This window comes from Babylonia areolata, chromosome 23, assembly GCF_041734735.1.
Source record: "Babylonia areolata isolate BAREFJ2019XMU chromosome 23, ASM4173473v1, whole genome shotgun sequence".
NCBI lineage: Eukaryota > Metazoa > Mollusca > Gastropoda > Neogastropoda > Buccinidae > Babylonia > Babylonia areolata.
The window spans coordinates 38,975,508-38,988,127 of record NC_134898.1 but is presented as its reverse complement, the minus strand read 5'-3'; the positions used below and the strand labels follow the sequence as shown (position 1 = coordinate 38,988,127).

The following is a 12,620-nucleotide window of genomic DNA, read 5'->3' as shown; positions in this document are numbered from 1 at the left end:
CAAGGAAAGGTCATATTACAGTTTGTGTGAACAGCCCATCAAACTTCTGTGTGATTTAAAAAAGAGCATAAATTTTTCACTATACTGTGATAAGCATTGTTTGTACTCACTAAATAGCCACTACTGTTTATTACTATGAAACAGTAGTAGCAGCTGGATTAGCCAAAACAGGCGTAATATGCTTAGCACAATACATTGCGTTTGTATAATAATTTCTGTTTTTCTCCACTATACCTTATTTTCATTGTTTTATTTTTTCTTCGGTGTACTTCCCACTATACATCACCACTTTTTTTTTTTTGTCCCTGCCTGCCTCTGGAACATAAACTCTGATAAAACACTTTATTTCCATCAACCACCTGGTTTTGTTTGAAATTGTAACCATGTGTGTGTGTGGGTGTGTGTGAAAGAGAGATCTTCAGTTTAATGTCTATTCACTAACAGTGTTATTAGACAGGTGTGTGTATGTGCGTGTGTGTGTGTGTGTGTGTGTGTGAGCATATGTACATGCATGGGAATGCAACAGCTCCTCAAAACATGCCTCTGTACAATAAACATTTTTAAAAGATCATTTATCATAATCTCCTGTGTATAGTGATGACAACATAATACCTCATTTTATCTGCTGGTAAAAAAAAAAAAAAAAAAATTGACACTGGATTTCTTATCAGGTGAGCCACTTGTTGGTGCTCAAAGAAACCAACAAAAACAACCCTATAACTTTTGAAGCACAAACACAAAATAAAAATTCCATTGTGTTACTTTTACAGACAAATGAACAAAACGTTTACACATGTATTCCTGTTAGTGACTTCAACAATATATAGGTTCCATCAAGAGGCATGAAACAGCTGGGATTTAACTACATAAACAATTCAACAAACAAAACAAAAAAAGATGCATTTAAATTCCAGCGTTGTGTCAATGTCTACCTCTGACCAAGAAACATTTTAAAAAGTGAAAGGACAAACAGAACAAACTGAAATGGGGGAAAAATATTTACAATGGTGATTAAAGCTATAGACACTTGGATATCTGAAAATTTGAGATGACCAGATGATGGATCTAATGCAAGACCTTAGGCAGAAATAAAAGTCATAAAATTTACAAGCATTCTATTTCGAACTGAAATTATGAATGTTGGGTTGGCAAGTATTGTGCTAAGGTCCTCTGCAACAGCCACTGTTTCCTTTGCAATATCTTCTTCAAATCAAAGTCTGACTTTCTGTCTCCGTTAATCACTTGTTCACTGACGTTTGCTTCACTTTCCCTTCATTGTATCAAGTATTGTGTTAATTTCATTATTCCTTACAGATTAACTAAACGGTTTTGTTGTTTTATTTTCACTTAGTGTGTGTGTGTGTGTGTGTGTGTGTGTGTGTGTGTGTGTGTGTGTGTGTGTGTGTGTGTGTACTTATAACTGTTATCTGTACTGAAGCACAGGTAAAAAAAAACCCAATCTTGAAATCTGCGGTATGGATCAAAAACGATCACCAGAGCAATGAATGTTCCAGAGGGTCAGAGCACACATATTTCCAGCAGCCTGATCTGTTCTCGTGAAATCAGTCAAATTCGCAATGAGATCAGAAACCTGAAAAATTATTTCAGTGTGTGTGAACCTTTTACACACATCCGCGTGATTTATAGAGTCTTGTAAACTATGCCACTCAATACAGTGAACTGTCATGACAAAATATTAACATTCACAGATGGATTTTTTTTCTGTCCAAGAGAAAGGACAGGTCTGGAGTGTCAGAATAAAACAAAAGAATATCTGGCGAATTTCAACAGCTCTTGTCAACAGAATTCAGCAGAAATGTCAAATACTTTCTTTATCACATTTGAGCAGCAGACTGAAAAACAAACGTTCCATCAGAAGTCCAGTCATGTTTCTCTGCCAAGTGTTACCTCCAGTTTTTAGTGCGGGACCCGAAATCTTACAGACTGCCAAAAAACATTACAACTTTTTATCTATAAATTATGCAAAATCACTGTCACTATCTGTACTTTTACTGTCCCATTTTTGAAAAAAAAACAAAACCCATTTCAAACAGAGACTGATTTCTTGGAGGAGATCCCACTCTAAGCCGCCATCAAAGCAAACTACAGGCCAAAGCATGTCTACAAACGACTAGGCAATACAACGGGCTGGCAGCCAGAACAGTACGGTACAGAAGGGTGAGGGCAGCTGCCATAGTCAGGGCCATGTCATGAGCAGAATGAACAACAACTGTTGGCTGGTCAAGCTGGCAAAATGCAGGTGAGACTATTCATGTATCTGAACAACTCTTCATGGGATAGTTTCAGCTTCAGTTTCTCAAGGAGGCGTCACTGAGTTCTGACAAATCTGTACATGCTACACCACATCTGCTAGGCAGATGCCTGACAGCGGAATAACCCAATGCACTTGTCAGGCCTTGAGTGCATGCTTATACATTTGTGTACCTATCAGAGTGGATTTCTCATGGGTTAAAATATTCTCTGACATAAATGTGATGTGTCATTCCAGTTTTACTTTTTCTTCGCAGTAGGCTTGTTATCCTTGAATTCACTTACTTTTTAAAACTTTTTAAATCCATGATGACTTGTTCTTTTTGGCTAGCTGTCCGACCTGTTAATATAAAATTGTGCTGGTGAACTGTTTGTTTTGACCCCTAAATCTGTCATTATCATTGCATCTGGCTTCATGAGTCCAGTGCTGTCAAGTATCCTGTCAGTTTACTTTGATTCTGTATAACTTTCTTTTACATTCTTTTATGAGAGAATTCTGCACAACATTTGCAGTCACTGTGCATGACTTGCTTAGTTAGACCAAATTCACTGTAAACCATCTTTATTCACACCTGTACAAAAAACTAAAGATCAAATTCCCAAGTAAGGAATGAAACATTTCATTCACACCTGAACAAAAACAAAAAAAAAAAAAACCAGATCAAATTCCCCAAAAAGGAGTCAGTCATTTCATTCACACCTGTACAGAAATAAAGAAAATATTGCTAAACATACAAATGAGAAACCTACAGAAATTCATTTTGAAATCAAACCATGTGTACTGCTCTGTTTGAAGGGGGAAAAAAGACTGAATGACAAGACAGCAGTGGTTAGAAAATCAATTCATACTGCTTAATAATGCAGCAGGGCTTAGCTGTGTGCCCCCTCCTCACTGCTTTCACCTTGCTGATCTGAATATTGATAACAAGCAAAAATTAAAACTAAATTACTGACAAAACTAATCCAGGCTTTACAATCATGAATTATACAACAACAACAAAAAAAACAAAAAAAAAAAACCATGGCAAACATGTTTAGAAAATATAAAAAATGTTATCAAAACAAAACAAAAAAAAAGAAGGAAGAAACAGTAATACAGAACACACACATTCACCCTCAACTTAACACATGGATGACTAGACAAATGAATCACAGCTGCTAGTGTTCCTTTGTACAGGCAAGCAGAACTGACCACTTCTGTATAGAGATTACATGCATTTTGTGCTGCACTTCATAATCATCATCACTTGGACATTATCATTGCTTGAACATAATCATTGCTTGGACATAACAATCGCTTGAACATTCTTATCGCTTGGATCATCATCATTGCTTGGACATTTTCATTACTTGTTCATAATAATCGCTTGAACAATATCATTTGCTTGGGTCCTCATCGCTTGAACATTATCACTGCTTGGACATTGTCATTGCTTGGCGCATCCTTTGTACATTTTTTTTTTTTTTTTTTATGAATAGGAAAAAGAAAAGACGGAAAGAAAAGAGGTGGGGCTAGAACTATCAACAAAACGAATAACTAGAATTATCATAATTCTCTTCTATATCATCTGAACTTAAACAAATTCTGAACTGTCACAAGAATTATATCAAACAGTGCAAAAATTCTTAAAGTTTTGAAAAATATCTTGAAATCACATCTAATTTACTACTTGAGAATTTCTTTCGCCATTTAAATATTGCATTTCAACAAAGATTTACTTCTGCTGAAGTACAAATGGCACTGAGTTGTGAAACCAAGTAACTTGACGTTTTACAAGTTTGTGATAGTATCAGACAATGTGCAGCCATTTGGAGTCATTTCTTCATTGATTACTGTTTGAACTTCTACATGAGAAAGGCAAACTTGAGAATTCTGTTGAGCAGGGAATATCTGAAATTGGAAAGAATGTGGAACCCAAAAAATGGCTAACACACAAAAACACTACTGACTAAAAAAAAAAAAAAAAAAAAAAATCATTCATTACAACTGATTTCAGACACAGTTTCTTCCTTCTGTTTCAGTATCTTTCTGACTCAATGTATAAGACAGACTGCAGTATCAAATTTTAGAAACCAGACTAACAAAGCGATTAATCTGATGGGTCAGAAGATACAAAAACTGTGAAGGAAATTATATGTAACTGATGACTTAATGTTTATCAAACTTGATATTTCTCCATATGTACAGCAGAAAACTGAACAGATGACATATATATGTATCGATCTCAAACTTGAAGTTTCTGGAGCTGAAACACCAGGGTTAAACCTGAGTGCACACACTAACACTGTCACTTGCTGTGAAGTCTTAACTCTCTCCATACGAACGGCGTAAGAGACGACGTTAACAGCGTTTCACCCCAATTACCACCATCAAAATATTGCAAGTGGAAGGCTCTTATACTGAAGAGGTGAATGTTGACACATAATACCACAATTCTGATGACGGAAGCTAAAGGTTGGGTCATTGAGACACCCACTGGACATCCGAGGGGTCTGTGTAGAAGAGGAGAGAGGACTGGCCGTACTGAGTGAGTTAATGCTGTAGTGTGTCAGACTTTGACACAATTATGATTCCGATCCATTTGTGCTTTCTCCAAAAACTAAAATGTAGATGCAGATCAATAATCAATGTATCTTCTTTTTTTTCATAAAAAATGGAATTATTTTAAAGAATTATAAGGAAATAAAAAGTGGTAATGCAGACTGTTCATTTAGCAGTAAGTTTTGTTTGACCAACATAAAGTCTTTAAAAAAAAAAAAAAAAAAAAAAAAAATCTGTCTTCACTTTCTTCAAAGTGTAAAACCTGAACAGATACAATCCATAGAACTCAATGGAATAATGAGAAACAAACAGATTGTCATCGGCACATGTACCAGCAGCATATATATATAGACAAATGTAAGTAGTAAAACACTGCAATCTTTTCACAGCACACACATCCACACACACAGATGCGCGCACACACACACACACACACACACGCACACACACACACATGCATGCATGCACACACACACACACACACACACACACACACACACACACACATTCCAAGAACACTTTATACATCCATATGTCCGGTACAAACCTTCCAACCTCAAAGATTTGCTTTTCCCGTGAAACAAACAAACCCCCCCAAATAAAGTCTTCCTCACAAAGGTTATGTGTTTTGTCATCCAGAAAAAGAAAATCCAAAACTGCAGATCACTGATTTTGCAGACAGACAGACAGACACTAGAAACTGGTGACACTTCACAAGTTGGGTGAAGACAGACAGTGAAACAACCCCAAATGGATGTGATGTGCACAATGACTTGCACAATGACTGAAGCTCCAAATGGCTGTAACGTGCACAGAGACTGAAGCTGTCACAAATACCCATTGAATTCCACTGACAGAAAATAATTCCGCTAAAAAAAAATTTTAAAAAACCCACCTCAAGTGCCACTGAACATTTCTGAAGAATCCATATCATGTTTTCAACAAGAGACTGGGGGGGGTGAAGGTGTGAATCTGGCCACACACCAAATAACGAGGCAGCAGACTGCCGCAGTCATCAGCTCATGACTTTGAGCAACGAACCACAGACCTGTCCATGGACACTGGAGTCAACAAAGGGGGTGTGCGGGGGTGGGGGGAGTGGTGGGGGGCTGCCCAGTCAGTGCGGCCACATTTCCACAATCTGCACAGGTCTCTCCCCCACACACAGGTTGGAATTTCCAAAGTGAAACCTTTCTATTTTCACGGTCAAATACCGTTATCAGCAACAAGGCCATCAAGATTTACACATATCCAAAAAAGCGTAAACTGCAGCACTTCAGTGTCGAAATTCCACTTCCCATTTCAGCCTATTACTCTTCAAAGTGTGGTTCATTCTGCCCTGCCCTCTACACCAAACTGGCCTGGGCAATGTCATAGCCTGCCAGAGGTCCCCCGTTTTCTGGGTACATCTGTCCCCGTGAGCGCGGTCCGTTCTGCACGTTGACGTAGGGAGGTGGTGGGAGGCGTAACTCCTCCTCCTGTTCAAACACTGAGTCTGATTCTGATCCGCTGCGGTTGGTCCACCGGGGAGGGGGTGCTTTGCCTCGTGATGAACAGTACGACTGGTTAAGGTCGTAGCCTGAGAAAAGCCGGTCACCACCATTCGCAACAGGCGTCGTCCGTGCGCTGCTGGTGCTGGCAAAACTGTAGTTGTTGTTGTTGCTGTTGTGGTTGTTGTTGTTGTGGCTGTCCATGACACGGGAGTAGGGGTGCTCCGACAGGGAGGAGGAGGTGGAGGAGAGGCGGGGGGCTCGCTGGTTGAACTGAGCAGGGCTGCTGTACAAGTCCTGGTCGGAGAACTTGCGCTGAGAGGCTTTGATCCGACTGAGGTCGGTGAGGTCCACCACCAGCCTCTCGGCCACACCCCCATCACAGCACTGAGGGTCCTGCACTGACACCACCCCGTAAGTCTGGGAGGAGGAGGAGGAGGAGCCACGCCCCCTCTCACAGTGGTTGGAGGAGAAGGGCCCCGGCTGGTGAGAGTTGTGGGCTGTGACGGAGGAATACAGCACCGAGGGAGGGCAGGTGGCGACACTCTTCCCACCCCCTCCACTGGCTCCCAGCTGGGCCGCACGCGAGTAAGGACCCACAGGCCGAAAAGCTGACGCATGCTGGGAACGGGTGGAGGAACTGTCCCCGGCAGCCTCCGCCCCTTCCGCTCGAGCGTTTTTAAAGGCCGGCAGTTCCAGTTCTGGTGCGTGGTTCAAAAGCTGCAGGTACTGTGGCAGTCGGCGTTGACGAGGTTCCAGGTATCCCATGGCATCGTACTCCCTGACAGGGGGGAACTGAGACATGCTGTAGGGCGTGCGAGAGGACTCTGACAAGGACGACCGCTTCGAGTCCAGAGAGGAGGTACGGGAGCGCCCCATTCCTGGCAGGTCCACCATCATCTGTCCACACACAATGTCACCTCATCAGTGCTACACAGTGTCACCTCATCAATGCTACACAGTGTCACCTCATCACCTCATCAGTGTTACACAGTGTCACCTCATCACCTCATCAACACCTCATCAATGGTACACAGTGTCACCTCATCAATGCTAAATAATGTCACCTCATCAATGCTACAGTGTCACTTCATCAATGCTACACAATGTTACCTCATCAGTGCTGCACAATGTCACCTCATCAGTGCTACACAATGTCACTTCATCAGTGCTACATCAGTGCTACACAATGTCACCTCATCAGTGCTACATCAGTGCTACACAATGTCACCTCATCAGTGCTATACAATGTCACCTCATCAATGCTACATCAGTGCTACACAATGTTACCTCATCAATACTATACAATGTCACCTCATCAATGCTACATCAGTGCTACACAATGTCACCTCATCAGTGCTATACAATGTCACCTCATCAATGCTACATCAGTGCTACACAATGTCACCTCATCAGTGCTATACAATGTCACCTCACCAATGCTACATCAGTGCTACACAATGTCACCTCATAAATGCTACACAATGTCACCTCATCAGTGCTACACAATGTCACCTCATCAGTGCTATACAATGTCACCTCATCAATGCTACATCAGTGCTACACAATGTCACCTCATCAGTGCTATACAATGTCACCTCATCAGTGCTATACAATGTCACCTCATCAATGCTACATCAGTGCTATACAATGTCACCTCATCAGTGCTACACAATGTCACCTCATCAGTGCTATACAATGTCACCTCATCAGTGCTACATCAGTGCTTCACAATGTCACCTCATCAGTGCTATACAATGTCACCTCACCAATGCTACATCAGTGCTACACAATGTCACCTCATCAGTGCTACACAATGTCACCTCATCAGTGCTATACAATGTCACCTCATCAGTGCTACATCAGTGCTACACAATGTCACCTCATCAGTGCTACACAATGTCACCTCATCAGTGCTATACAATGTCACCTCATCAATGCTACATCAGTGCTACACAATGTCACCTCATCAGTGCTACACAATGTCACCTCATTAGTGCTATACAATGTCACCTCATCAATGCTACATCAGTGCTACACAATGTCACCTCATCAGTGCTATACAATGTCACCTCATCAGTGCTACATCAGTGCTACACAATGTCACCTCATCAGTGCTATACAATGTCACCTCACCAATGCTACATCAGTGCTACACAATGTCACCTCATAAATGCTACACAATGTCACCTCATCAGTGCTACACAATGTCACCTCATCAGTGCTATACAATGTCACCTTGTCACCTCATCAGTGCTACACAATGTCACCTCATCATTGCTACACAATGCCACCTCATCTGTGCTGTTTTCCTTTGTTTTGCTTTGGGTCAGATGGCTGTGAATGGTGGGATAATCGGGAAACAGGGCTGTGTGTATTTTGGCTGTGATTTGATTTTGTCTTTTTCTTCTTTTCTCTTTTGCTCATTTTTTGCTTCTTTAGCTTTATTCCCTCTTTAGGGCGAGGGCTGGATGTAAAAACGCATGTAACTTACTTACTGATTTCCCTTGATTATAAAGATTTTGTCTTTGTCAGTCTCACATTTTTTTTCTTCCTGACTCACAAATTCTTACTTATTTTCCTTGATAGAAATTATATTCATTTTGTTGTGAAATCTTTGTGTACTCCATCACCATCTGTCCAAACACAATACTTTCTCTTGAACCTAGCTTTTTTTTTTCTTTTTTTTTTTTTTTTACTAACTTACAAATTCCTACTTTTTCAATTGATGGAAATGATATTGATACTGTTGTGAAATCTTGGTGAAATCCACACACACTGCCATCTCACCAATCTTGTTCTTTTTGTTTTTGTTTTTGATTTTGATTTTGTTTTTGTTTTTAAACTGACTTTCAAGCTCCTTGTTTCCTTGATGGAAATGATATTAATACTGTTGCGAAATCTGTGTGTTTTGGACATTTTTCAGATTTGTGATAATGGGATGACAATTCAGAAAGCAGCAAAGATCAGGATCCTTCATACTGATGTGAATGTTAACAAAGTGAGAACAACAGCACTTTCAATCCAGCAGAATGATAAACTCCTGAAAGTCAAATGCACACATAAATAATAGACAAACAAAACTGTAAAATTCAAATCAGATTCTTTTTCTTAATTATCTTAGCAAAAAAAAAAAAAAAAGGATACATACATGCATATGCAGACATACACATGCGTGCGTGCGTACGCACACGCACACACACAGAATATATAATAATACCACCACACCAGGCACTGATCACACACACTTTCACCACATCATCAACATCAAAACACAAATTCTCCTGACTGCATTACTGTATTCAAATTATAGTCGCAGTTACAGTCTCCTAGCCCACATGTATCTCTTCTTGTGTGCTCAACCATTTGTCACTGAACTGTTCATGAAGATGAATTCCAACCACAGTACCTTCTCCTTGCTGTCAGCTCCACCCAGTAAGGTCATCAGTCGTTTTTTCTTGCTGGCAGGGGTCATGCGAACGGAGCCGCCTACGCACATCAAGCAACATCCATCTTACTTTTCAAGCATTTCTCTTCTTCTTGACACAAACACACAAAATAACACTGCAGCATGGTCACGGTATCTGATGGTGCATCTTTATCATTCCACAGTGTTTTATTTCACAAGAACATTTATTTGAAATATAGTATACCAACCCAATAGAAATAAGTTTCAGTCAACAAGGTTTACCATTGCTGATTCTCTTCTCTAACATCCTCAACACAGATGTGCAATCAACATTCTCCCAAGACAGCTTTAAAAGACTGCATACACAGGTATACACACACACACACATGAACAAAAACTGCATCTTGATGTTATGTCATCCAAATTATATCTGTCAATGCTAGGACTGAATTTCAAGGATACAAATATATACAAACTCTAAAAAAAAAAAAAAACCACACAGTAACTCCCCCTCTCTCTCTCTCTCTCTCTCTCTTAATATGAAGTGCAAATTTACATTTCGTTACTGAAATGTATGAAATATGAATTTTAAAGTATTTGTGTGACAACAGTTATACTGAGTCAATTGTGATATACAGCAGGCAATCTGCCATGCATGCAACATGCAGTCATGCTGAAATGTGCACAAGCATGCCAGAACAAGACAGATTAAAATCATATGGCACTGTTTAGATGGAAATAGTCATGGTTTTGTATAAACATTTGACATAAACATCACTGGGTATCAATAATTTTGAATAAACATGACTGAAATACTAAATAATCTCTAATTTCGTAACAACAGCAGAAAGATGAAGTAAAAATTGAAAGGGGTAAACACACACACATAGCCACATTCCGACATACATAATTTCAAAAGGGGGTGAATACAGAATTCTTTCGTAAATGAAAAAAAGAAAAGGCATGAAATGTTTAAATAAGAACACTTTGCTTATTGCAATGTACTAATTTACAATAATTGTGCAATGTAACAGCACACACACACACACACACACACACACACACACACACATATATATATATATATATATATATATATATATATATATATATACCGGTGTATGTATGTATGTATGTATGTAAACTGACACAGAGGTAGAGAAATGAAGTGACCCAGCTTTACCCAAAACACAGCAGAAAAAACAATGTACCAGATTCTGTATCATTTCAATGTGAATGAAAAGCACCAGAAGATTTTATTTTTCAATCCATTAATCAGCACATGCGCCGAATGTCGAATGAAAATCTTTTTTTTTTTTTTTTTAAATGGTACGTCAATGGTTATGTTGATGTTGCTACATTACTGGCTTCATTAAATAGACTTTTTCTTTTTCTTTTTCCTTTTTTGGGGCTTTTTTGTTGTTGTTGTTGAAAGCATGTTGTGCTTGTTTGTGAGAAGAAAGACTCAATCTGAATGTTCCCGTACAAAGTTAAAAATAATGCTTGTCAGAACCAGTAAATGTAATGAAGCCATACGAACTTAAAATACTGTCTCTCTTTTCCTGAGTTTTCTCACAACCATTTCTTTTATTTATCACATGCATGCAAACACACACACACACACACACACACACACACACACACACACACACACCACACCCACACACACACCACAACACACACACACACACACACACACACACACACACACAACACACACAGACACACACACACACACCCAGACACACCCAGACACACACACACACACACAGATAGAGAGACACCCACCCACACACACACACACACACAATGAGCAAAACAAGCAAATAAAAATGGTCCACAAATGTCACAGAAATACAACAGCAAGTAAAAACAGGTCTAATCTGTAGCACATCTCTTCAAACTGAAGAACACTTAAATACCAGTACTGTTGATGTTGGGGAACTGCGCAGAAGAGACAGAGAGAGAAAATAAAGGTGAACAACATATCATTACTCTGATCAGTGACTGAGAGAAAATAAAGGTGAACAACATATCATTACTCTGATCAGTGACAGAGAGAAAATAAAGGTGAACAACATATCATTACTCTGATCAATGACAGAGAGAAAATAAAGGTGAACAACATATCATTACTCTGATCAATGACAGAGAGAAAATACAGGTGAACAACATATCATTACTCTGATCAGTGACAGAGAGAAAATAAAGGTGAACAACATATCATTACTCTGATCAGTGACAGAGAGAAAATAAAGGTGAACAACATATCATTACTCTGATCAGTGACAGAGAGAAAATAAAGGTGAACAACATATCATTACTCTGATCAGTGACAGAGAGAAAATAAAGGTGAACAACATATCATTACTCTGATCAGTGACAGAGAGAAAATAAAGGTGAACAACATATCATTACTCTGATCAGTGACAGAGAGAAAATAAAGGTGAACAACATATCATTACTCTGATCAATGGCAGAGAGAAAATAAAGGTGAACAACATATCATTACTCTGATCAATGACAGAGAGAAAATAAAGGTGAACAACATATCATAACTCTGATCAATCAACCATAAAAGAAATGAAAATTAGAAATGAAAATTGTGGCTATTTAAACGAAAAGACTTTCCCTCCATCGTGAATGCAGGAGTAAACACATGTGCGCACTCACACACACACACACGCGCGTACAAGATAGGCATGCACACTCACAAACACATGCACATATACATATACACATTCTCATACACAATGTGTATGTACAAAGACACAGAGACAGAGAAGTAAAGTGACCCAGCAGATCGAGTCTCAAGTTTCAATCAGAAACACAGGCCAGAATTTATTTTTCCCCCCCATTCCCCTGGACTTTTTGCAGTGGTCCAACTGCTGGTCATTCTGACCGGGGT

General features: G+C 39.4%; 1 protein-coding gene across 1 annotated transcript in view; it reads right to left on the bottom strand.

Annotated features, from left to right (window-relative positions):
• Nucleotides 1-5,756: 5,756 nt before the first annotated feature.
• LOC143297673 (proto-oncogene tyrosine-protein kinase ROS-like) overlaps nt 5,757-12,620 on the bottom strand; it is a 62,304-nt gene continuing 55,440 nt past the window's right edge. The window contains exons 36-37 of the mRNA XM_076610093.1: nt 9,713-9,792; nt 5,757-7,203 (exon numbers count right to left, since the gene is read on the bottom strand). Of these exons, the coding sequence (XP_076466208.1) occupies nt 6,160-7,203; nt 9,713-9,792 (1,124 nt within the window). The 3' untranslated portion in view covers nt 5,757-6,159. The remainder of the gene's footprint in view (nt 7,204-9,712; nt 9,793-12,620) is intronic.